Genomic DNA, 25,615 nt, shown 5'->3' on the forward strand with positions numbered 1-25,615 from the left:
CAATGAGGAGGCCACCAGTTTCGTAATACAAGTGACGAGGAGGAATGGGCTCATTAGACATTTGCTACTGGGCAAGAGGATGATTGTGAAACTTTCCAGAATGTACTGGATTACCATGCCACCCACTGAGAAAGACTGATCTAGCTGACAGCTAGACTCCAGTTCTTTCATAAATAATAATAATAATAATAATAATAATAATAATAATGATAATGATAATACTGCCACTAAGTGTATGTAGAGCTTTTGCATGGTGGGTACAGCCACTAAACATGGACTTATATTAAAGCAGGACAGACCTTCTCCCTTTGGAGTGTGACTACACCTTCTTCCCAGGGTTAGAAGATAAAAAGAGCTGGCGATTGCTCCCGTCAGCACGCAAGCTGGCCACGCAATCTTCTTAGTGAACTTGCAAAACAAAAGTTCTTTTGCGGCGTCTGGCATTGCCAAGAGATAGTAGAAATAGGGCAGTGTCCTTTGGCAGTGGTAAGCCTGGGGGTAGAGGTCCACTTTTACCAAAGGCTAAATGAAAACAAGGCCAGATGCTTCGCATTCCAGTGCAGCCTATGTTGTGTAAACCAGGGTGAATGAAAACAACTTCGGAACACTAAACCAGATGAACTCACATGGCATTCAAGCCCACAGCGATGCGCAACTGATTGCACGTAAACAACGCTTAGGGAGAGGTAAAGGAACACTTATTCTAACAGAATACCCCTTCCACACACAGATGGGCATGGGTTTTACACCCCTAGAGCATCCTGTCACTTGACACACTTCCCTTACAGGAAGGTAGAAAATGAGAGGCAACGGGAACTCAGTTGTAATGTCACAGAACACGGAATGGTAAACTGATCCCTGATTAGACGAGGGCTTGGAAGACGGCTCAGTCAGTAAAGTATTGACTTGTAAGGATGGAGGCTCGAGTCTGATCCTCAGAACCCAAAACGTCTGGGTGTGCACAAGAGGTGAAGGTATGGAAAATTATTAATAGACTAAGTGCTCAGCACGAAGAGGGATGCCCCTTCACTCCAGTCTGGGGATCTCCTGGGAAGAGGGCAGAATGACGTAAGAAGGGCCTGGTGGGCAGCTACCAGGAAACCGTGTTCTCTCGACACAACAGGGCACCTGTGACAGCATGCACAAAGACCTGCGCAAGTCCATGCCAGACAAAATCCCAACATTGAAGTGAGAGTGGGCAGAAAGTTCCAGCCCCGGCTGAGGAGCTATTGGCAACTGTTAACTTTTGGCAGAGGGAGAGTGGGTTTTCTTTAAAGGTATGACCCCCTGAGAGGTTGAGCATGCTCCAAGACAGGCTCTCCACCCACAACTTGATGGACTTTTATAAAGGTTAGGAAGCGAGAACAAGAAGTTGGGTAGGTGGGAGTGAACTTGGGAGGTAAATATGGCCAAAACATGTTGTATGAAATTCTCAAAAAACTAATACAAATAATATTTTTTAAATGCTGGGAATGGTGGCCTGTGCTTACAATCCCAGCACAGAAGAGGCAGGGACAGGGGATCCCTGAAGCTAATTGGCTCGCTAATTTGATGAATTAGCTAATATGGTGAACTCCAGGGCCATGAGAGAGCCTGTCTCAAATTAGGAGGTTAGTGTTCCTGAGGATAACAGCTGAGACGGTTTTCTGGCCTTCACACTCACGCACATACATGTGATATAGTACCCCCTGCCCACAGGGGCATGCATGCACCCATACACATACATGTACATAAAAAGTATTCAATGTAAGTACTCGGGACTTCAGCTGCTGTGGCATTCTGTCTCAGCAAATACTGACCATTCAGTCTGGCCTGGAGCCATGAAGAAGGCAGTACACCTCCAACATTAACACATATTTAAAATCTTCTATACACTGGGTTCCTAAGACCTACTGCTGTTCTATGGGTTTCGTGCAGTAACAGTGTTCAAAGAGGCCAAGCCCGACTTGACGGAAACTAGTTATATACTTATGCATATAACTCGGTAGTTTTACCGAACCACTCCACAGTTTGTATTTCCTGTTTTTGTTCTCTTCAAATGCCGGAAGGCAGGCACTTTGTAACTGTTAAAGATCAAGGGATGTCCAGGCCCAAAGGCACCCGCGGGATAAAAGAACAGCTTAGCATAAAACAGCACGGCACAATAATGAATGCTACCTGGACGCTTAAGAGCAAACACCCAGCGATTTGGTTACTTTTTAATAATTCAAGGTGCCGTCACCCCTCCCACTGTGGGGACGGAGCCAGTGAGGCTAATGAATCCCGGCTCCACAGTGATCTGAAACTCCCATAAACTCTTTGCACCTGCAGTTTTGCAAACAAACCCTACATCTGCTTCTAAAAGAAAGGGGAAAAAAAAATCCACATGCTCACCGAGGTGAAAGGACTTAAGGGGCAAAGCGGAATGTGTGCATACACACACATGGCCATCCCTTTGTCTCCAAAGAAAACCTCTGCCTTTTCTTAAAATCTCACCTTGACCCAAGTGGCATCTTCTCTTCCCTCTATATTTTATTATTTTTATGTATGTGCGTGCGTGCGTGCGTACGTGCGTGCGTGCGTGCGTGCGTGCGTGTGTGTGTGTGTGTGTGTGTGTTCGTGTGTGCACATGTAGAGGTCAGGGGTTGATAGCAGATGTCTTTCTCAGTCGCCCTCCCTCATGATTTTTGAGACAAGGTCTCTCAGTGAGCATGAAGCTTGCCAATTGGCTAGACGGGCTGGCCAGCTAACCCCAGGGATCCTGTCCTTTGGGGATGGATGACAGCTGGATACTGCCAAGCTCAGCTTTGTGCCAGGGGTCTGTGTGGCAAGCACTTCCCAGGAGGGCCATCTCCCAGCTTGTAAGCATTGTGTTTCTAGATTTCACAGTACTCGAAAGCGATGTGGGACATATGAGCATTCCCGTGAGGCGTTCTGTCCTCGCAAGCGCAATAGTTGGTGTTTCAGGAGCTCCTAAAGTAGAATTTTAGTAAAAACCCTCTTCTAGACGCTAAAAATTGTTTGAAGGTAGGTAGAAGATGCGGGAAGTTAGACATTTAGTATGTATTGGAAATGGCAGACATTAGTAGCGCAGCCTCAGTGGGGGGCCCACTTCCTAATCACTCTACAGACCCCACTTAACTCCTGGAGGGATTCTTATATGATACTGGACAAGTTTCTTATCATTCCTCTAGAAGAATGAGATTAAAAGTAGGAATCGCTATTACTTATTTCACAATGCTAGAAAGCCACAGCCATGGCTGGCACCGTGCATGGAAATGCGAAGGAGGTTGCATGACAGTGAACCTCTGCCCCTAGGAGCTGATGACTGAGCCCAACCTGGGCTAGTGCTGTTCTTTCATTCTACTGCCTGCCTCCCAAAATGTCCCTAGGGTTCCAGAGGCAAGCTGAAGTGTTCACTTGACGGCTTCCGGAGCAGGGCTTAATTTTGAAACATAAAAGAAATGAGAAAAAAAATAAGGAATAATATGCTTGGCAATATGAATTTTATTCTCCCACCAACTAAATAAATGAATAAATAAATGGTAGCTTGAGAAAAAGGACAGTAAAGATAAGTCAACCTATTTTGTATGTCACAAGTTTTGCAAACTAATAAGAACACTACTATCTCAATTAAAAAAATAAGTTGGATGTACCGATATTTTACAGAGTCTGCTAAATTCTGGGATGGTGTTCTATCTCAGTGGGAAAATTTAAAAATCGGATTAACAGACAGTGTGAAAAGTCTGCTTTTCACATTTTAAATTGGCAAAGTAGTTAATATAATTAGTAATCGATGCTGATGAGCTTACAGTGAGCCAACCACATTCCACACTGGAACCAGGGTACCAATAGGTGTAACTTATAGGAAAGTACTATAGGCATTTGGGCAGTTCCATAGTTTTTTAAAGTTAATATTCATATCATGGTCTTTACCACAAAAATATCACTCTGAGGGGCTGGAGAGATGGCTCAGAGGTTAAGAGCACTGGTTGTTCTTCCGGAGGTCCTAAGTTCAATTCCCAGCAACCACATGGTGGCTCACAACCATCTGTACTGAGATCTGGCGCCCTCCTCTGGCGTGCAGGCATACATCAAGGCAGAATGTTGTATACATAATAAATAAATAAATCCTTTTAAAAATATATCACTCTGACAACCTATTATAATGAAGAAGTAGGCACCAAGAGTTTAGTATACATATTAATCCAGCAATGACGTTCTATGTGCTGGCTGTGTGCTGAGCCTTGCATTAGGAGTCATGGTAAATAAGACACATGGGGCCTCTTCCCTTATAGAGCATCTTTTAGTGTCAAAGGATATTCACCATGGTATGTATAGCATGAAGCTCTACAAACATGTCTTGTTCACAAAAAGTGAGGGAACAGAGAAATAAATTATGGCATATCCATGTAACAGAATGCTATAAAAGTTTTATGTCTTACAAGGGCAAGAAAAACTTTCAGAAAGACCTGTAAATGACAGGCTTGTCACGCAGTGTCAAATGTAAGAACATAGATCCTTGACACAAGGCTAGAAGAAAACACAGGGGTACTTTCCGTTTCCTACCCACGCAGAAATCCTGGGCTCTGTGTTACTAGTTTTACTTTGAATGAAGTGGTTAATCGGTGTGACCCTTCATTTTCTCAAGCTTGTAAGAGAGAGCTGCAGTTCTGGTCTTGGTGTGATCAAGTTAGATAAGGCTTGAGTGGCTATCACACTCGATGAAAAGCTAGGACCAAATCACATACATGTTTCTTCAGCCAAGCAGGATGGTTACATGAGGACATTTGGGTTGATGTCACTCCATCCCCTAAAGGCTTTCTGACACCACGCTAACTTTGGGGAACTTTTTCTTGGTTATCATCTGCCCCCAACCACTTTGAATCTTTGACACATTTGTGTGTACTGGGCTAACCCACACTCACTGGTTGAATACATCCATCAGACGTGTTTATTTTCTTTTTTCTTTCTTCCTTTATTAAAAAAAAATCTAGAATCATTAATGAATGAGTCTGGTCTGGGCGATCTTGGGCTTTTAGGAAACTATAAACCCATTATTTCTTTATTCTCATCCTAATCCTTTGCCTGAAGAGACAATGACTGAACTGCCCTCCTCAACAGCTCTCCTCAGGAAAACATCCCATAATCGCTCAAATGGATGGCATATGTACCTTATATCTCCTCATCTCCATTAAGTCTTATTAACAAACTTCTTCAAAGCAAAGGCCACCCACCTGATGCCTTGTGAGGCACTGTTCCCAGCAGAGGGATATTGACAGTTGGGTCTGCCATGATGCCTTTATCCAGGGAGCGAAGAGAGAGGAATTCATAGAAGTATTCTGCCTGCAACAAAAGGCATTGCCAGTCAGCACCAAGGAAACCACAGTGATCGAGAAAAGACTTCTTGACAAGCCATCCACGCGATGGAAGAGTGACCATTTTCCCTCTGGGAACTCGGGAGTCCCCAGCATCTAAAATATCCTGTTAGCATAATGCACTCTTTCTTATTTATACATATGGAACTGAACCCTGCTTAGAGAGAAGAGAGCCTCTAAAATGCTCCGAGCATTTATTTAGAGCTTGCTCAAAAAGCCATTTAACTTCTGCAGTGTTATTGGTCGCTATCTATAGAAGGATTTGGAGGAAAAACAGAGGGATAAGACATATCAAAGCGATTAGTGAACAGCCTTTGGAAAGCTCACCTCAGCATCTTGGGTCATTAATTCTTAAATCAGAGGAAATTGGTAGAGCTGTGGTAAACAATCGTCAATGAGTTAGAAGCCTAAGGGCAAAGAAAACTCTTAAAGGCCAAAATTTGAGAATCCTGTCGTTAATTTTGAAAGGTTTACATTTAAGGTCTCAGTTTAATGGAGAGAAAAGCCTAAATGATGGAGAAGTGTCTATGTGTTGCTTTTATTAATAAAAAAAAACTGCCTTGGCCCTTTAATAGAACAGAAAATTAGGTAGGCGGAGTAGACAGAACAGAATTCTGGGAAAGAGTTGGGGAGACGCTTCAGGCAGTCGCCATAGTGAGTCTCCGTGCTTCTCCTCTCCGAGATGGACGCAGGTTAAGATCTCTCCTGGTAAACCACACCTCACGGTGCTACACAGATTACTAAATATGGGTTAAAGGAAGATGTGAGAATTAGCCAATAAGAGGCTGAAACTATGGGCCAGGCAGTGTTTTAAAAGAATACAGTTTCCGTGTAATTATTTTGGGCAAAGCTAGCCGGGTGGCGGGACACAGCCCGCCGCTCCTTCAACACCTAAAAACTCAAAACAAAACATCACAATGACAGCAAGCTGGAAAACTTTACAATGTAAGCAGTTTCATCTTCTTGCTATATCAGTAGTCAAGCAAAAGTCTTGCTACTCAGGAGCCCATCAATACGGAAAATTGAGGGAGAGTCTAACCATGGAGCTTTGGTGCTTAACATTGCTAATGAGAGTTGTTTGTGGGGACTGGAGAGAGAGTGGTTAAGCGCACTTGCTGCTCTTCCAGGGGACCAGAGTTCAATTCCCAGGACCCATATAGGGTGGCTCACAACCACCTGTTACTCCAGCTCCAGGGCATCCGATGATCTTTGCTGGCTTCTGAAGACACGCATGCATGCACACACATGCTTACACACACCACACACACACAAATCTTCAAAAATGGTTTATGCTAAGAACCATCTGTTCTTGCTTAGGAATAACGGGCAGCTAATAAAGAACACACAAGGTAACATGTGAAGTAGGCAAGCTGAGTGCTCCTGCCATTATCCAAAGACATAGCTAGAGTTTTGGATGCATTAATTATAGAAATAAGTTACCGTACATACATGTGAACTGACCAGGATTTTTTTAAAAAAAAATAATGATATTTACATTCAGCACAATTTTTATTTGATAACAGGGAAAACATGAAGAATGCAATAGAAGCCGTTCAAACCACTTTGTGCTTTAAATCACCCTCAAATACGTCTGTCCCCGAGGACTTCATGGGAGGATAAGATGGAATCTCAGCTTCCAGGGAGATTCTGTCTACACGTACAGTGAGCTAAGAAACACGCCCTGAGTTCATGGAGCCAAAATAGCACCTTCATTAACCAAATCCCCTTCTTTGGCAATGACTGCAAAGGTTCCAGAAGACCTCGATGTTCCTTCCCTTGGAGAGTGACGGGGTTGGGTGAATTCATTTATTAAGCTCATCTGCTAAAGGGAGACAGACGGTCAGTTCATGAGACAAATGCTTGCTCCCCTATGGATGGGCAGGCAGAGATCTGAAGGAAGCCCATGAAAGCAATGCTGTCAGGAAAGGTAATTCAATTTGCAATGGATTCCTTTGAGATAAAGAATGAATAGGATGTCTGTCCCTGCAGGAAAATCAATGAGAAAGACTCCAGTTTCCCCAGATCCAGGTGTTTCCAATGACTTCTGTCAACTGAACACACCACCCCCATGCTCTGCTCCGTAGCATTTATCACTACAATGTTTTATTTTAACACACAGTAAAGTAGTACCGTGAAACGCCTTGGTGCTGACGCTATCATAATTAGTTATATTCTGGTTATCGGTACCACCAAGGATAATAAAACAGCAGGTAACAATAGCCCAGCAAATCCTGTTGTAATGTCCATCGTGTGTCCCAAGTCAACAGGAACACTTCATTAACAGAACCCAGGATGACAGTAAAGAACTGCGTGGGTACCATGAAATACCACGAAACCAAAACTTCAAGTCCTACTAAGAAATTGCCCTTTGTTAATCAATAGGCATGTCTTTAAGCTTTATTGCTTTGGAAATTAAAGCTGCCTTCCTATACACAATACATTTAAAAGTTCCATTTGTGAATCTTTAAGACCATTTTGTAGAAGAAACTAGAGTTTTCACTTTTCAAATGGTGTTATTGGTGAGAAGAGAGCTGAAGTGTCCAGATTAAGACATTGCTGAACTATAACTGACAATACCTATGATTTTCTTTTTTTCTGCCCCTCCACATTTTCAATATGTGTCTTTATTCATTTCATAGTGAAATTTAATTCGTTAACTTAAAAAAATAAGCATGGAACACCTACTGTCAGGTCCATGTGGCCAATGGAAGACACTAAGTCTGTACATTGGAGCTCAAGTTTCTTGGATTTTATCCACAGAAGGTAGTTGTTGGAGCAAACCTTGTCTGTCTGTCCTTCTTACTGAGGATAATAATGGTGCTTAAGTCTCTAAAATATGTAATTTCCTTCATACTTGTTTTTGTTGTTTATGTAAAGTTTTTTATTATGTTTGAAATTTCTTTTTATTCAGTGTGTGGTGGCATGCAGCACATGTGGAGGTCAGGGGGCAACTTTGGAGAGTTGGTTCCATTCTTCCATCTCGTAAGGCCTGGGGATTGAACTCAGGTTGTCAAGTCTGGCTACAGGGGCCTTTACCTGCGGGTTGTCTCACCAGTCCGTATTTATTTTATATACGTGTGTATTTTTAAAAGAATCTTTCCCACTTACTCCTTCAATTGTCTCTTAAATATTCTAACTTGAAAGTTGCTTATAAATTATCCAGTTTTGTCTGATCTTGACACAAAGAGGTCTACCCTTCACTAGCATGAAAATAGTATATGTATATATATATATGTATATATATATATATATATATATCCCCTTCACTTAAGGACTTATGTTTAAAAGTCACAGAATGGTTGATCAAATGAATGTTAGATTTAGATTTATGTTATATTTTAGCTTCTAGACAGAACTTTCCATTTTTATCTTATTTATAATATAATAAATATTCCTAGACCCCAATCTCTCCATTGGAAAAACTTATTTGGAGGCAAATAAAACCCAAATTCAATGCCAAAAAGAACAGAGAACTAGCTTTAAAGTTTGGGAACAAGTTTCACAAATTGCAGATTTATTACCTAGATAAAAGGAATTCAGAGCATGAACTATAATAGTGAAGTTCTATTGGAAACTGCTATTAGGAAAAAGTACATTTCATTTTATTAAATGACATTAGTGGAAATTCAGGTAGAGGCAAGGAGGGCAGTTATTTGGGAAATACATGAAAAGAGTGCTCTGTATTCGAACAAAGAATCAGTCTATTCAGGGGAATAATTAATTCACTTTTAAACTCAGCTGCTGAAAAAAATTTTTTGCTGGACTGCTTTGCTGCATAGTAAATTTTTTTGTGTGTAGAAATATAAAAGGCACCCAAATATTATCAAGGGAGGGGTGCTGGAAGCCGTTCATCTTGCTTCCAATTGACTTGGCTGAAGTTAGAGTCATTCCTTCCAAAGAGATGAAGACATCATTTACAGAGCAAACTGGAGCAATTCGGAAGGCCTTTGGTCTGAGGCTCTTTGGAGGGTAAAAACAGAGAGGAAGAAAGACAGACCCATGTTAACTATGGGAGGAATCTAGCATTTCTTGTCTAGCTTTGAATGTCTGGGCTTGGGGTGTATGCTTAATCTAATAAGCATAATAATTCAGAAACCTCTGAGTCGGTCTTTTATAAAAACTGTGGTCTCCAAACCTCTCTTAAGTTCTATCATGATGCTGACCCACGTGGTCACGAGAGAAAAGTAAAACTCTCCAGTATCATCTTCGTTCCAAAGAAAATTTCAGACTTGTGCAGCGACAGAGTGTAGGACAGGCAGTGGGTGCGAATTTTTAAACAGCCCTTGCTGAGCGTTTCCTACACCCAATCCCTGCTCTCACTGTGCAATCTGTGATGACTATAGTGGTCAAAGAGTTCAGATTAGCAGGGTACTGGGTCTGAGAAGCATAAAGCGATATAAAATAGCCCCTGTGCTGTATGTGAAGGGCAGGAAGACAGCCACTAAAATAAACAAGAAAGGAAATAGTACAAGGTTAAAAAGCCCAACAAAATGAACAAGCATGCCCAATGCTTAAAATAATCTGCCGCCTGCATGTCTAGACTGAAGGCTGCCAGACCTCACGCTCTTCTGAGTTCCTCTTACCTCTCTGCAAAGCTTCATCCTTCAAACCCTGAACTCACTTAACCTTGGATTGTGTCCCCGCCGAGTCTCCTCCCACTGGCTTAGGTCACGGCTGAGTCTCCTCCCACTTCCTATTTTGCCTGCCTGTCCTTATTGGCTCTTCCCCTCTCTCCTCTGACCCTAACAAACTGCTAATAAGTGGCCTCCTCTGCGTCCACACTTCAGTGACTTCACCTCTGCTGACCCACGAGGACTTGGTCTTTCTTCCTTTTCATGTTTTGCACTAATTTTACACCCCCTTTAAGGCGATGCTGATTGTTCTGGTTGAGTGAGCGTCGCCTAAAGACAGCAGCAATGATTACTAACTCTGATAGAAATGGAGCCTTGAGGGGGGTCTTTAGGTCACCAGGACACACCCTCAAGGAGAACCCTGATCTGCTGACCCTCCTCTTTTTGCCTCCTGGATGGACACACGAACAGCCAACCTCACCTCTTCCTGCCGTAGTACACTGCCCTCTCTACAGGACCCAGCCATGAACTTGGCTCTCCAGAGTAGAAGCTAAATAACTTTATTTTCTTCCTTTAAAGCCACTTGCCTCTGATATTTTATGGTAGCTAGATGAATGTCTGATGGCTCAACATGTACTGCCAACATCCTACCAGAGCACAGAACGTTTCTCCTCCTGCCTCGTATCCATGGTATACTCACGAAGCCGGGTCGTTATCTCCCTGAGCAGCTGATTTCTTCAGGCCAGAGAAGGTTCCATCCTTTTCCAATAACAAAGACGCTGCATTTCGTTCGTTGTTGTTTATTGTCATTTCTTGCTCTCTCTCATCTCTTTGTACCTGGGTACCACACCACCCTCCCTTTCTTATGCTGTCTCTCATTGTATCCTGTTCTTTCACCAACTCTTCTAAGTCTAACCCAGCCGTTTCTCTCTCATCTTGGCATCACTACAAAGCCCTTGCCTTCCTCTTAAAAACATCTACTCCCGAACAAACTCATCACGTCTTGTTGAAACATCATGTTAAAACATCATTTTGCCACATATCAACCCATCCCCGATGCTTCTTATCTCAGGGTAGGGTCTTTAGCCTTGACAGTATCTCCACAGTCTGTGTCAAACTTCCTTCATGTCTTATGTTTCCATGGGTGTCATCTCTGGAGTTCACCTGGCCCTGCTGTGATACCACAGTCACGTTCCAGTACCTTCACCTAGCCTGACCTGCTCTGGCCTTCAACCAGCATGCTCCTTGATACAAACGCCATTGTGTAATCTTATTCAGCTGCTCACAAATACAGATCATTTTCTCAACTAAACACAGCTTTTGTTGGTGCTACAGACAGAACCTAGCTTTACTCCTCCGAAGTAGGCTAAGTGTCTAGCCCATGGCAGTTGTGGATTCCTTATGGAAAAGAATGGGACATGGATATATTTTTCTTCAGTAGATCATTGAAGACCCATGCACTCAGTTCTTGAAATATATTTGATGAACGAATGAATGAGAAGGCTCTAGAAGCATAAACCCACTCCTTTCCAGGGCACGTTGTGCTGGGATTAGAAGCCACCTGTTGTTTCGACAAGCACTGACTTAGTTAGCGGTCAAAGAACTTCCCTGATGCTGCAGCATGGTAGTTCTCTGATGTTCACATAGTTAATACAGAATCATTCCTTAAGGGCAAACGGATAAGCATTGACATTTGATTTGATATCCAGCTACTCTGTGTGTAGTTTGTAATTGTTTTGTGCTTATTCTGGAACAAACCCTTGGCAATGAGACTCCCAGAACAAATATAAATGGATTCTATAAGCAGGGTCTGGTGTTGAAAAGTAGCTGTCCCCATTCTCTTTCAGTTCACACCCCAAGTACATCTCCAGCCTCTCTGCTTTCTGTACTTTCAATGTCTAATTGTAGGCATGCTGGGAAATGTGGGATATCAACAATGCCCCCTCCCAGGCCTCCTTTTGCAACTGGCTTTCAGAAGTGTGTGTGTGTGTATGTGTGTGTGTGTGTATGTGTAATCAAAACAAGAAGAAGCACCTTTCCACGCAGAATAGTTGCTTAATTAGCTCACTAACTAAGTACTTAATTGGCATTGAAAGGAATGCTGCTTAGGGAGAGGGCACCAGGCCACCAAGTTCTTCTGTTCTAATAACCATTTTTTATGCACACCAAACCAGTGGGCTGGATGCAGGAAGTGAAATTATTGGAATATAATGGTGACATTAAAGCTTAAAGTTCAAGTAAACACATCTGGGACCATGCGTGTTTTGTAAACTAAAACTGGCAAGGGATCACACAGTTTGGCTTCACATAAATCTGAAATTTCTAAGACATTTTCCATCTTTCCTCCTAGCACTTGGAATCACCAAGGCTTCTGCAAACCAGAACCAGACCTGGCTATCTGACAAACCGTTGGCTAGCCGCTCTCTTTCAAAAGTCCTTGAGATGGGGAGCAAGAGAGCAAGAGCACTGATCTTCTGTAGTAAATGGCCCCAAAGTTAAGATGTCTGTTTTTGAAGGGAAAGGCAACAGGGAAGTAGGAAAAAAAAAAAGACAAAAGGCATGAGAGGTAGAAAAGGCTTTGCCCAGTCTGTCTCAAGGTCAAACAAAAAGAAAGGAATAACTAAAACATAGTTGTTAAACTGGGTGGTGGTGGCGCACGCCTTTAATCCCAGTACTTGGGAGACAGAGGCAGGCAGATCTCTGTGAGTTTGAGGTCAGACTGGTCTACAAGAGCTAGCTCCAGGACAGGCTCCAAAGCTACAGAGAAACCCTGCCTTGAAAACAAAAACAAAAACAACCCACCAAGCAAAGCCCCATAGTTGTTATACTCCTGTCTGTAGGACTGGAGGCCTAGCTCGTGGGTAGGATGCTTGCCTCACTTGGGTAGGGTCTGAGCTCCAGGACTCCGGTAGCAGCAGATGCAGTGGGCTCCACACACGGCTTTCAGCAGACTGCCCATGTTTCCATGGAAAGAACAAGGCAGGCAGCCTTGGACTTCTGAGTGCGTATGTTTCTCTTTTTCCTTCAGACTTTGGCTACTTGTAACCTCCTCCTCTAAGTACGCCAGATCCAGTGTAAGGAACCTTAAAGTCAGGGCGAGCACTAAGCTATATACAGACAAGACTTTGGGTGGACCCAACGGCACTGGGTAAATAAACACTTGGAAGATAAGACCTAGGGAAGGGAACTAGAAGGACTTGTGGTGTCCTCAGCACTGTGGAGACTGGGAGAGTGTGAACGGGAAGTGCAGCCATTTCTGACAAATGCCGAAAGGCTAACGAAGCAGCATTAGCAGGCAAGTGTTTAGGGAAGAGAAAAGCAACCCCTACCGAGTTTTTATTCTCATCTAAGGACATATTTGACTATTACTTTTCTTAATGCTTCAGAAGTAACCAGCGAGTATTCATGTGCTTTGAGGCATAAAAATGCTAATAGAAATTTCTTTAATCATTACTGAAAATTTGCCCTTACCTCTTGAAGTATACGTGGTCCTCATGGTCTCATTCTCTTGTCTGTTTTTTCACACGTGTCACAGGATCCACCCATCACATCCCACTCTTTAGGGCAGACTGTGTGTAAAATGTGCATGGACATTTGGGTGAGAGGTGTAAACAGCCCCCTAAAAGGCAGGATGGGTGTTGCACTTTTTCCTGTTTCTGTATGACATGTATGTATGTATCTCTGTAGGCGTGTGTCTACTCTATTCTAGTGATGAAAAAGGTTTGAATCTTTTACCAGGCTTAGAAACGTCAGGAAATACGCTCAGGGTGACTTTCACAATATTTGAACGAGGTCGTGTTTTCCTTAGTTTAAAGTCTAGGTAGTTTTCAAAAATCCTTTAATATATTTTTATTGAATCCACATGGACAGTATTAACTTGCTTTTTTTCATTAAAAAAAAAAGTCAAAAATGACTTTTTTCTTTAGCTTTGGCTAATATTTTTCAAAGTACTTTGGAGAAAGTCATGGGATCTGACTGAATTGAAATTTCATGTATCAAAATGCCATCTACAAGATGTGCTTCAACGATTAGCTTGTCCTCTCCCTAAAAGTCAGACAGGAAGAGGAAAATGTCTGTGACTTCATGGCCACAAAATCCCGAGGGCTACTTTTACTAGCAGGTTAAAGACTGCTCATTTATTCTACACACTTCATTTTACACTTTAGAGAAAGAAATGCAGTTTTTGAAAACACTTTAAAGCTATCTATTTATCTTGTGTGAGCAAGTGTGGGGGGCGTGCATGTGCCATGTATGCATGTGGGGGGGCATGCATGTGCTGTGGGTGGGCGTGCACGTGCCATGTATGTGGGCATGCATGTGCTGTGGGGGGCATGCATGTGCTATGTGTGCATGTGTGGGGGTATGCATGTGCTATGTGTGCATTGTGGGGCACGTATGTGCCATGTGTGTATGTGGAGGTCAGAGGTCAACTTGTAAGAGTTATTTCTATGCTTCCACTATGTGAGTCCCAGAAGCTCAACTCAGGTTGTCAGCCTTGGAGGCAAGCACCTTTATCGATTGAGTTACCTCAGATCACCCAAAGAGCCCTCTCTATCACCATTTTACTCTAGTAAGTTCTTCTACCCATGTGATATATCTATATATGATGGGGAAGCTGACCAATCCCTTGTCTGAGGGGCGTGACCCCTCCGGGGCACAAAATACCTTTAAAAGATCCATGTTTTGTTTGTTTTGCCCTCTTGGTTCCCTGCTCTTCGCTGGAACTCTGGCTCTGTAAGTTTCTCCCATTTTCTCCTTTTATTAAAGCTAAGTATTTCATATAAGGCTAGTTTGGTTATTTCCCTTTGCCGACAGACTGCACACGCTACATATAGATAGAGAGATAGATATATAGATAGAGATAGAGATATATAGATAGAGATATATAGATATATAGATATAGATATAGAGATAGAGATAGAGATAGAGAGATATAGATATAGAGATAGAGATAGAGATAGAGAGATATAGATATAGAGATAGAGATAGAGATATATAGATAGAGATATATAGATATATAGATATAGATATAGAGATAGAGATAGAGATAGAGAGATATAGATAGAGAGATAGAGATAGAGATAGAGATAGAGAGATAGATATATAGATAGAGATAGAGATATATAGATAGAGATATATAGATATATAGATATAGAGATATAGAGATAGAGATAGAGAGATATAGATATAGATATACATATAGATATAGAGATAGAGACAGAGACATAGATAGAGATATATAGATAGAGATATATAGATATATAGATATAGATATCCATCCATCACTCATGTTTCTGAAAAAAAAGAAACTGATGTAGCATCAAAGCAATTTCCTGAGTAACACTAACGATGAAAATCCACAAATCTGAGATCCAGTTGGGTTTCTGTAGCTAACTTAGATCTTGGAGACGCAGCAAGATCTGTGTAGCCAGCTCCAAACGTCCCCCAAGATCCCTCAGAAACTCTGAGATCCGGCTAGATCTATGTGGTCAAGTCTTGTTGTCTCTCCGAATCCCTGGATAATTCTTTTAAATAGCTCTGGTCTCTCCCTTCTCCTACACAAGTCCCCTTCTCTACTCGAATCTGTACCCTAGTCATGAAGACAGTGCCTACCCAAAACGGATTCTCCGAGCTTCCCCCATCGACCTGCAAACAAGTCCTTTCAAATTGCTTCCAACCAACGCCCCTTTCCACAGCCCCCGAGTCTGGCCCCCACCAACCCCGTCTTCTCTCCTCGTGCATACAAATGCGGTGAAAAGGTTAAAGACGCAGATTCTGCTTCTCATTCCGTTGCTTCCAGAAGAATCCGAAGCCATGGCCTCCACGTTGCTCTTTAAGTTCCCCACTAACGATGGAGACCTGCCGTCTGTGAAGTCCGGCGAACGCGTTTTTATTTTCGTCTCTATTTCCTCTGAAAGTTGTTTTCAACAACTAACCTTCCTTCCTCAACTTTATAAACAGCGGTCATGTTTTTGTTTCTTCTCCTCAGTTTCCAGCTAATTTAATGTGATTTTCCTCTTTGAAGTAGGAGTCCTGCAGGTAGGTCCATGCATCCTTAGAATCTATAGATTTGTGTTCATAGGCAAATGAATGCTTTTCTCAGAGGAATGAACCCTAGATTTTTTTTTTTTTTTTTTTTTGTATTCTCAAAGGGCTGTAGAAGAAGGATCCACCCTTCCTTCTGGGAAATTCTGACTGTTTCTTACCTGAATTTAAGGAAGTGAGAGTCTGTTCTCTTAAAAATACATTGGCACTGGGCAGTGGTGGCGCACACCTTTAACCTCTTGGGAGGCAGAAGCAGGCGGATCTATGTGAGTTCAAGGCCAGCCTGGTCTACAAAGTGAGTTTCAGGACAGGCTCCAAAGCTCACAGAGACACCCCGTTTTGAGAAACTAAAAAAAAATTAATAATAATAATAATAATAATAATAATAATAATAATAATAATAAATACATTGGCATTTCATCCTGGTCAGATAATTTCCTATATTTCTATGTGAATAAAAAGAAATCCCATATAGATAAAATATCATTGTAGTTAAATCGTGCCATGTTTAGATTCCCCAAATCTGTTTCTCACAGACTCTGTCTTCCACTTTAGCCATCAATTTTAGCCAACACGCAGGGGATGCTCTTTAGAGACGGTGGGACCTGAAACACTGCTGGTACAACGGAAGCCTACCAGAAACTGAGCCAAAGGGCAGGACAAGCGTGTGTCTGGGGAAAGGCACCTCACAGAGAGAGTGGTTAAACCTGGGTGTGTCTCCGGGCCAAGGCCCCATGGACTGAACGGACGCCCTGGTTAGCAGCAACCAATAGAGGAAGCAGCGTCTCCACACAGGAAAAGCTGTCGACACTCCCAGTGGATCAATCAGAAAGCGGCCACGATTCCAAACTTCTTTCGGGCCAGAGCTGCAAGGTTGCCAGTGTGAATACACACACAGGGCATTTTGCTTATTTGGTATAATGGATTTAAGCCCACTTCAATCTTTATCTGAGGATGTTAAGAGTCGAGGAAAAGGCAGAGAGTTTCCATTCGCGTTGTTAGCCAATCCCACAGTCTTCCTGTGCATTCAATTAAAGCATGCCAGAACACCGGGATAGAGGGCAGCCTTCCTTATGCTCTGACTTGTTACGTAAATTACACAGTCAGTCTCTCGTTTCCAAGACCTGAAGAGCTCTGTAAATTCCTCCATACTTGCCATGCCTTTCCCTGGCTGTGGCCCTAATTAATCTTCACTACTGGGGTCTGGGAGAGCAGTGAGTGACAGTACTTGACAGTCTCCCCCAACAGTTCTGAGCCAAATGTGGGCAGACACCCCAGTTAGTCAGGCTGATTTATTAAAAAAAAAAAAAAAAAAAAAAAAAAAAAAGATAGGACGCATTAAAACGGAATCAACTGTCATCTTTTAGTGACGACTGTTGATCTGATGTGATGGGGGAGAGGCTGCGTGCACCAAGAGGTTGATCCGGCTCCTGGATGGTTGAATGTCGTTAACTCATACAGACTGATTCTGGCCTCCGCTCAAACTTCTGAGCCTTTGTTCTCAAGGCTCAGAGGATGGCTTTGAAGTTCTAACACACCATTACCAAAGAATAACCTTTTGATTATGATCTCATGAAAGTATAATCCATAACTTACATAAGTTAAAACCATGACAAACAGTGACGGCCCTGTAATTGGACCTTTATGAGTTCCACATGTTACAATTGCTCCGTTAGCTTGCAGTCCTGCGTGGGAGACGTATCTCCTCCCTGAATACAGCTGCTGAACTTTTATAAAAGGCAATGAAACTTTTCACAGCTGCTACCAGTCCTCTTTAGACCCCTAGTTTGGGTGTGCGGCCTTAAAGGGCCAGCTTCTGGGAAAGCCTAGAAGGATAGCTATTTTTCTCTCCTAGATGCTCCCTTGTATAAAAGGACTTAAGCAAAGCCAGCGACTTTCTAATTAGTTGCATGTCCTGTGTGCTTTCAAAACCATTACACTGGGAAATCAAAAGACTGCACAATAAATAACTGTTAGAAATAATAAGAGCAAAGATGTGCTCTTGTGTAAATTCTGCAAGAATTTGGACCTGACTAGGAACCTCTTAAGTAGTGATTTCGGTGTTTCTCTCTCTCTCCTTCTGCCTCTCTCTCTCCCACTCTCCATCTCTCTCATTAAAATAAACTACCTTGTATTCGTAACTCAGAAATGGGTGTGTTTGGCATAGCTCAACTGCCTCCATTCAGGGAGGAAGGGCGGTCAGAAAGAAAGGATGTAGGTGGACAAGTGGCAGCCAGGCCCTCACTAGCGTGAAAAGAAAACCAACGATTCTGATGGGCGGGAACAAAAAGTCTGAGTTGCAGGAACGACTAACGACAGAATAAAGGATATCTAAGGAAAAGTTAGTCTCCTAGTTTGCATTAAATCTCAGACCTTTAAAAAGGCATGAGTATAAAAAGCCAACAGCAATCAATAACCAATGGGCCAAGCAAAGGCGTTTCTTCTGCTTTGGTCTCCTGCCCTTCCAGCAGCTGCGACTGCTGCCCTCCCACCTGCAATGCCACCTGGGTAAGGTTGGGTACCGCTAATCATGGATTTCTTTTTTTCTTTTGGAACACACTTAACAGTTGCAAAGGCCAATGTTCATCAGCAGATCACACAGGTCTAGGTCCCTGAACTCAAATCAGCGTTGTCAGCAGAGCATTGGGGCCCTCCTCTTCCGCTCCACAGAACCTCTCTGCTTGAAAACACCTTCGTAGCTTTCAGATTAAAATCGGAGTCATTGACTTCCAATGCCTTCCTTGCATCTGCAGTGGAAATCTGACCTTTGGCTCCCTTCCTTCCCTGGGAGCATCCTTCCTAACAGGGCAGGTGCAGGAGTCATCACCTCTGCCAGGGTCCCCCTTACTTCACAGAGCCAAGTCTTGCACGGTACCGGAGTCATCAAAGAAGATGAGCAAAATTCCAAAGGGGCCAGGGCTCAGGCTCTTAACTGTTTTCAGTTTAGCCGCTTTAAAAGAAAAACCCAGCGAGCTTATTAGGCTCCCCAGTTGTGACAGAAGATGACAGACCGCGTGAGAAGAAAGGAGACAGATGAATAGGAGAACCGATATACACAAGTCAGGGAGGCTGGTGTGACCAGAATCACAATCTGATGGATGTAGGAAAACTAAAAAGCTGCAAATGGAATCTCTTGTGTTCATTATTTTATTCATTTTTTAAAAGATGATGGGAAATTTACACTGGTCAGCTTCAGTATTGGTTTTCATGGCTTTTTAAAATATATATCTAGAAGAACAACCTAGACATAAAAAAAAGTCAGAGGAAGTACAAAGTACCAGACCAAATTCCAAATTGATGTTTTCTCAAAATCAGGGTCAAGGAACAGTAGAAAGAATTGATCTTATTTCAAAACTCAGTCCGAATTCCTTCCCAGGTGGCGTGCTCACTGGCAAATAGTCCAGCCTTTCCCATCCTGACGGATGGCCCAATCAGCCCTGAAGTACAGAACTATGTTTAAAAGGTGTACATACTGGGTAGTGATTGCTTTAGTCCTGGAAATGGACTTAAGGTTTTTGTTTATTCTTTGATTTTAATGGCACAAATAGAAAGACATTCAAAAGCCCATGGCTTTCCTTAAATTGAATAGGTTTAAACACTCAAGAGAGATTGACTTCCAATTGTTCTTCACCAGTTAAAATATGACACCATTAAAATTGGTAAGAAATAAAATAGGGCAACTATGCTTTCTTAATTGGAAGAAGGGGGCAAGAGAAAGGAAGGGTTGTGTTTAAATCTAAAATAGGTGGCTTTTGAGAGAGAGAGCTCATCTCCAAGAACCAAAGTCCTGATAAGAATTCAGAGAAAAACAGCAGAATAGAAGGGTTAGTAAATGTGTTGACATTACGACTTCCTTCCTCCATGGGTAGTAAATATTAGACATAGTCAATCTAGGAACACAGGCTTTGAGAAACATGTTCCCACCAGGTCAGGACAACTTTCCAGAATCATTAAAAGAAATGCTATATTTAAAAATATGTGTTTGGTTAAAAGCATCACCTCAGCCCCTAACATCCTAATCCAAAAATGTCTGGAATGTTTAGTTGGGGGGCTTCACCCCAGACCCCTGGCATCCATTTTAAAATGTTGGGCTGAAAACTCCATTCCAAGCCCCTTCCCCTGGGAGTGGTCACAGTACAGACACCACCTCCAAGAAAGCCCGCCAAATGGTGACCCCTCCCCAGGGAGGGTCAAGACCATTCCCACATGCTATTTAAACTGCCCCTCAGAGAATGAACACATGGTCTCCTGGTTTTCCCTGGTCTCTCTGGTTCCCCACTCCCCGCACCGTGTTTTTCCAGGGGCCACCTGGCAGCCCTGGCATTCATTAAACCTGGGCCTTTTCTAATTGGGTCTGATTTGGTCTAATTTGGATTATTGCATTAGGCAGAGAGGTTTGTGGGTCAAAAAATACTTAACAATATGTATTATCTATCACACAATCCTATTTTTAAAAAGCTGTAGTTCCTTTTGATGAGGCTGCATTTGTGTCTTGGGGGAATCTCAGATAGTCCTATAGACAAGACTTTCTTGGCAGTCTCCCGGTAAAGTAAGACGGCAGATCATGACACTGCAGAGCTGGGAAGATTCGGGGCTGGCACGCAGGGATGGATGCTCAACTCCAGGTCCACAGCCTCCCCAACACCACTATCATGAGCCACCTCCCTTCCACGCACCTTTGTTGGCTACCTATGTTGGATCGAATAGCATAAAACAGATCAATGGGTGTCTTCATTCTACATACCGAGAAACTGCAAGGACATTTTTCATCCTGCAGTTCATGGGACTGGGGAACTGGGATGCAAGGATATCACACTTCCTCGCAGACTAGAGTTCCAGATTGAAACAGAGTGGAGAACTTGACTCTGGCTGTCAGAAAGCATGTTCTCCCACCGGATGCATTGCTAGCTGTCTCTGCTATTCCCAGAAGTCATCATCATGTCTAATGTTTGGTTTTCTCCTCTGAAAAGTGGGGTGCTTGAACTTATTCCGAAGGTTCCTTATCTTCTGGAAATGTATAAGTGCTCAGCCGTTTCCCCCCACGTTCAACCAAGAGTCCTGAGCTTTGTAGATATAGTTCCTCTTGAATACGTATCTATGCAGATAACTGATAAGCTCACAGTTCTTGATGTTCAGCATATTAGCTCCGTTCTAGTATGATCTAATGAGCAATCTCGGAAACAAATGTGAAGCTGGAAATCTAGTGTGTGCACACACCCGTGGAGGCTATGGGCCTCCATCAATCCCTCATGCAGAAGCGTAGTGTATTTTGGTAGCCCATTGATGAGACAACTTAGAATAAACCACGGGCTATCTGAGAATGGCTTCTCTTTGTCACGGCTGCCCTTCTGCTGGCCATGTGTGTCCACACTGTGAGCTGTGCTCACAGCCGCCGCAGGACATGCTTCTCTTTGAAGAGACTGCGGTAGGAGGATTCGCCGCTCAGAGGCCAGGGGCGAATAAACAATCTTTTGTGACTCCCTACCAGACATTCTCCCGATTCCTGACTCTACTCCTCAGAGAGTAAACTTAGTGGAAGTGAAGAGCCAAACCTGCTGCTGGTTCCACTGCTATCAGGGTGCTCTCCAGAGCCTCTCCCAGGTCTGCTCTTGCCTCCGCTCAGACAGCTCAGGAGACTCTAACTGGCAGGTTTGTCTTTTGGGGGAGGACAGAGCAATGAAGAGTGGCTGAAGAGTGAGCACGGGGCCTGACTAGTTACACACGGTGCATCTGTACACACACGCCCTAGCCTGTCTTTTCCTTTTTGACTACTCCTAGATCTATTCTTTTAATGAACTTTTTTTGGTTAGTGTATAAAATAGTAGCTTTCATGATGACATTGCATATGTATGTATCATCCTGCTTTTCTTATTTTCATGTCCATCATCTTCTATTGTCCTCTCTCCCCCAGACGCCAGTCTCCTTTTCCCACTCCAGTCACAGAAAACACATGGTATTTGTCTTTTTCTCTTTCCCACTTTTGCTCTTACTCCTTCCCTTCTCACCTGTGTGTGTGTGTATGTATGTGTGTGTGTACATGTGTGTATGTGTGTGAGTATGTGTGTGTACGTGTGTGAGTGTGTATGTACGTGTGAGTGTGTGTGATTGTGTATGTATGTGTGAGTGTGTGTACATGTGTGTGAGTGTGTGTACGTGTGTGAGTGTGTATTACGTGTGTGAGAGTGTATGTATGTGTGTGAGTGTGTGTACGTGTGTGTGAGTGTGTTTGTCTGTGTCTGAGTGTGTATGTATGTGTGTGAGTGTGTGATTGTGTATGTATGTGTGTGTATGTATGTGTGTGAGAGTGTATGTATGTGTGTGAGTGTGTGTACGTGTGTGTGTGAGTGTGTATGTACGTGTCTGAGTGTGTATGTATGTGTGTGAGTGTGTGATTGTGTATGCATGTGTGTGAGTGTGTATGTATGTGTGTGAGAGTGTGTATGTATGTGTATGAGTGTGTATGTGCATGTGAGTGTGTGTACGTGTGTGTGAGTGTGTATGTATGTGTGTGAGTGTGTGTATTACATGTGTATGTATGTGTGTGAAAGTGTGTATACGTGTGTGTGAGTGTGTATGTATGTGTTTGTACATGTGTGTGTGTATGTGTGTGTGTGTGTGTACGTGTGTGTGTGTACACAGTTCTCTCATATTGATACAATATGCTTGGTAGGGTAGTAAAGTAAACTTGCGGCAATCCCCCTGCCACTCCCTCTAGAGAGTGGAAAATTACAGGGCTGAGCTATACCTGGCCCATTCTTCCTCTTTTAAAAGGTTGCTGTTTCAGTCATTGATGATCGTGGCTCTGAACACTGAAGGTTCAAACATGACACCAGCCCTGTTACTGCCTGGGAGCTCTGTCGACGCGACAGCAGCGGTTCTCAGCCTGCCTACCACTGAGACCCTTTAATACAGTCCCTCGCGTTGTGCTAACTCCAACCATAACATTATTTTTATTGCTACTTCATAACTGTAATTTTGCCACTCTTATGAATATGTAACGAAAGTATCTGACATGCAGGATATCTAATATACGAGCCCTGTGGAAGAGTCCTTCAACCCCCAAAGGGGTCATGACCCACTGGCTGAGAACCACTGCTCTAAAGGACACCCACAGCCTTGTAAAACAGGAGCGAAGTGCCTACCACACTGATCACGACTGCCCCCTACAGCATGAAAATCCTACTGAACTAAGTTTGCCATATTGGAACAGAAACACGGTACGCGTCAACGACCACACGGACCAATTGGAAAGCATCTTGTGTAGGATTCTTTAAAAGCCATAAAAGAATACAAAAAGAACATTTCTTCTACTCTTCTGCTGCAAGTCTATGGAGCAGCCATTATAAGTCCAGTGCTAACGCGTGTGCCAAAAGCCCATGTGTGGATCTGGAGGGTTTGACTCACAAATTCCAGTTCTAGCATTTTGTCCTAAGGAAATAATCCCAATATAGAAAAAGTTTTCTATACCACGCTGCTCTTCATGGTGTTATTTGTGGTAGTAAAATGCTACGCACAATCTAGACAGGAGAATGTTTAAATATGGGATGTTGTATAACCATTTAAAAATCAAGTTCACAAGACCTGAAGGCAAATGTGCAGGAAAGGGCTCCATCCTTAAGCAACCGGCAGGGAAACTAGGACTGGTTGGTTGCTTTGAGAAAAGTGGCCCTCAGATGAGCACCATCGTATTCACACTTTTCTAGGCGAGTTGCCCGCGTATGAGTCCCTTCCTCGTTCTTCCTTCTCTTTTTCCGTATTTCCCAGAAGCCTTTAGGGAATGCTGTAGATTATAATGGAAAAAAGGCAATGAAGAAAAAGCTATCCACGATTCGTCCAAAGAAACAGTTATCTCCAGGAAGTGAAAGACGGCACTCTAATGAGGGAGGGCCAGTTCGTGTTCCCTGTTAGTAACGGGTTTTTGCGGGTTATAATGATCACAAAGACCGGTAGAGGTGCGAACAGGAAGACAGTCTCAGAGCTCTTACTTAGTCCTTTGCAGAGAGCCAAGCCAGGGAGACACACGAGTGTCCATAAAGAAGATCCGATTTGGGGTGGTTTTAAAGGATGGATGTTAATAACAAGGCCCTCCTGGCTTCTTGCCTTGGACTTCATTCAGCCCCTAAGCCATTTTATTACTCAAACTAAAGGAGCGGAACCAAGCTAGCACAGAAGACACGGACGTCACCTGAATTGTAGGCCGACCATGTTTTGAAAAGTTACCCCTGCTTTATCACTTCACTGTCTGACTGTTTCTCTTGTTGTCATCTGAGTTCAAACACAAGACTAAGAACAATGCGGGAAAGACACCGACTAGTAAGAAGTCAGAGGCGTCTTAGCCCAGAAAGAAAGCCCCTGTGCGACAGACGAGAAGGGAGAGGAATGCTTGTCTGAGGTCCCAGATAGCGGGTGTGGGAGCTGGGCTCTAAGCCAGATCTCCTGAGGCCGGCGCAGTGTGACACTGTGAGTTCAGAGGAGAGGACGCCGTTCACTTCCGGTGGGGTTTGGGCATCCCGCCAGCGCACGCCCAGCTTGGGATCTGGCAGCCGCTCTTTCTCTGGTCCCGCACCTCCCGCCCAGCTCTAAGAGCTCATTAGCACAAAGAGAGGAAAGGACCTGCTTCTTCAGTTGTCTAGGGGGTGTCAAGTACTGTGTACACATATGTGACTGCATTTTGCTGTTCATGCAAGAAAGTAAATTATTAATTTCATTTTACTCCTTGAATATGATGCCCCAAGAGTTTAAGTTAATCAAGACTTAGCCTTGTTCAACTTCTGTGACCTTTGAAGAGTTTATTGTTCAGGGTCACTAGAGAAATTGAACTAAAAGAAAAAAATCTCCCTCTCTTTCTTTTTCTCTCCTCTCTCTCTCTCTCTCTCTCTCTCTCTCTCTCTCTCTCTCTCTCTCTCTGTGTGTGTGTGTGTGTGTGTGTGTGTGTGTCTCTCTCTGTCTATCTCTTTGTGTACATGATATATAGATGGAGAGAAAAACAGAGAGGGAGACATACAGAGACTGAGACACAGAGAGAGAGAGAGAGAAAGAGAGACAGAGAGAGAGATTAGAGAGATCAACTCACGTGAAAACAGAGCAGAGGGCCTCAATCCCAGGATCTGGAGCTGGCAACTTAGACCTAAGGGACAATGACTATTATCTAATTATAAGCAGATTGTCTTCTTGTTCTGTTTGGGCCATCAACTGGTTGGAAGGGGCCCACTCACATTAGAAAGGCCAATTTGGCCTTGATTGTGGTCTATTGATTCAAAGGTTCATATCACCCAGAAGCCATGCCTACAATAATTTTGGGCTCATATTTGGCACCTCATGGCCCTTGTCAAGTTGACACATAATATTATCCTCTACACCTCTTTGCTAGTATTCTCAGGACTGAACTAGGTTTAAGGTAAGCTACCTGTCAGAATGGCCAAGATCAAAACCACCAATGATAGCTTATGCTGGAGAGGATGTGGGGTAAAGAGAACACTCCTGCATTGCTGGTCGGAATGCAAACTGGTACAGCTGTTTTGGAAATCAGTATGGCGATTTCTCAAAAAAATTAGGAAACAACCTACCTCAAGACCCAGCAATACCACTTTTGGGTGTATACCCAAAGGATGCTCAATTGTGCCACAAGGACATGTGCTCAAC

The 25,615-nt window shown here is 43.2% G+C and overlaps 1 protein-coding gene across 1 annotated transcript in view; it reads right to left on the minus strand.

The window, feature by feature from the left end:
* Wif1 (WNT inhibitory factor 1) overlaps positions 1 to 25,615 on the minus strand; it is a 63,403-nt gene that overhangs the window by 18,837 nt on the left and 18,951 nt on the right. The window contains exon 3 of the mRNA XM_038314964.1: positions 5,217 to 5,325. Within this exon, the coding sequence (XP_038170892.1) occupies positions 5,217 to 5,325 (109 nt within the window). The remainder of the gene's footprint in view (positions 1 to 5,216; positions 5,326 to 25,615) is intronic.

Source organism: Arvicola amphibius, chromosome 17 (genome assembly GCF_903992535.2).
Source record: "Arvicola amphibius chromosome 17, mArvAmp1.2, whole genome shotgun sequence".
Taxonomy (NCBI): domain Eukaryota; kingdom Metazoa; phylum Chordata; class Mammalia; order Rodentia; family Cricetidae; genus Arvicola; species Arvicola amphibius.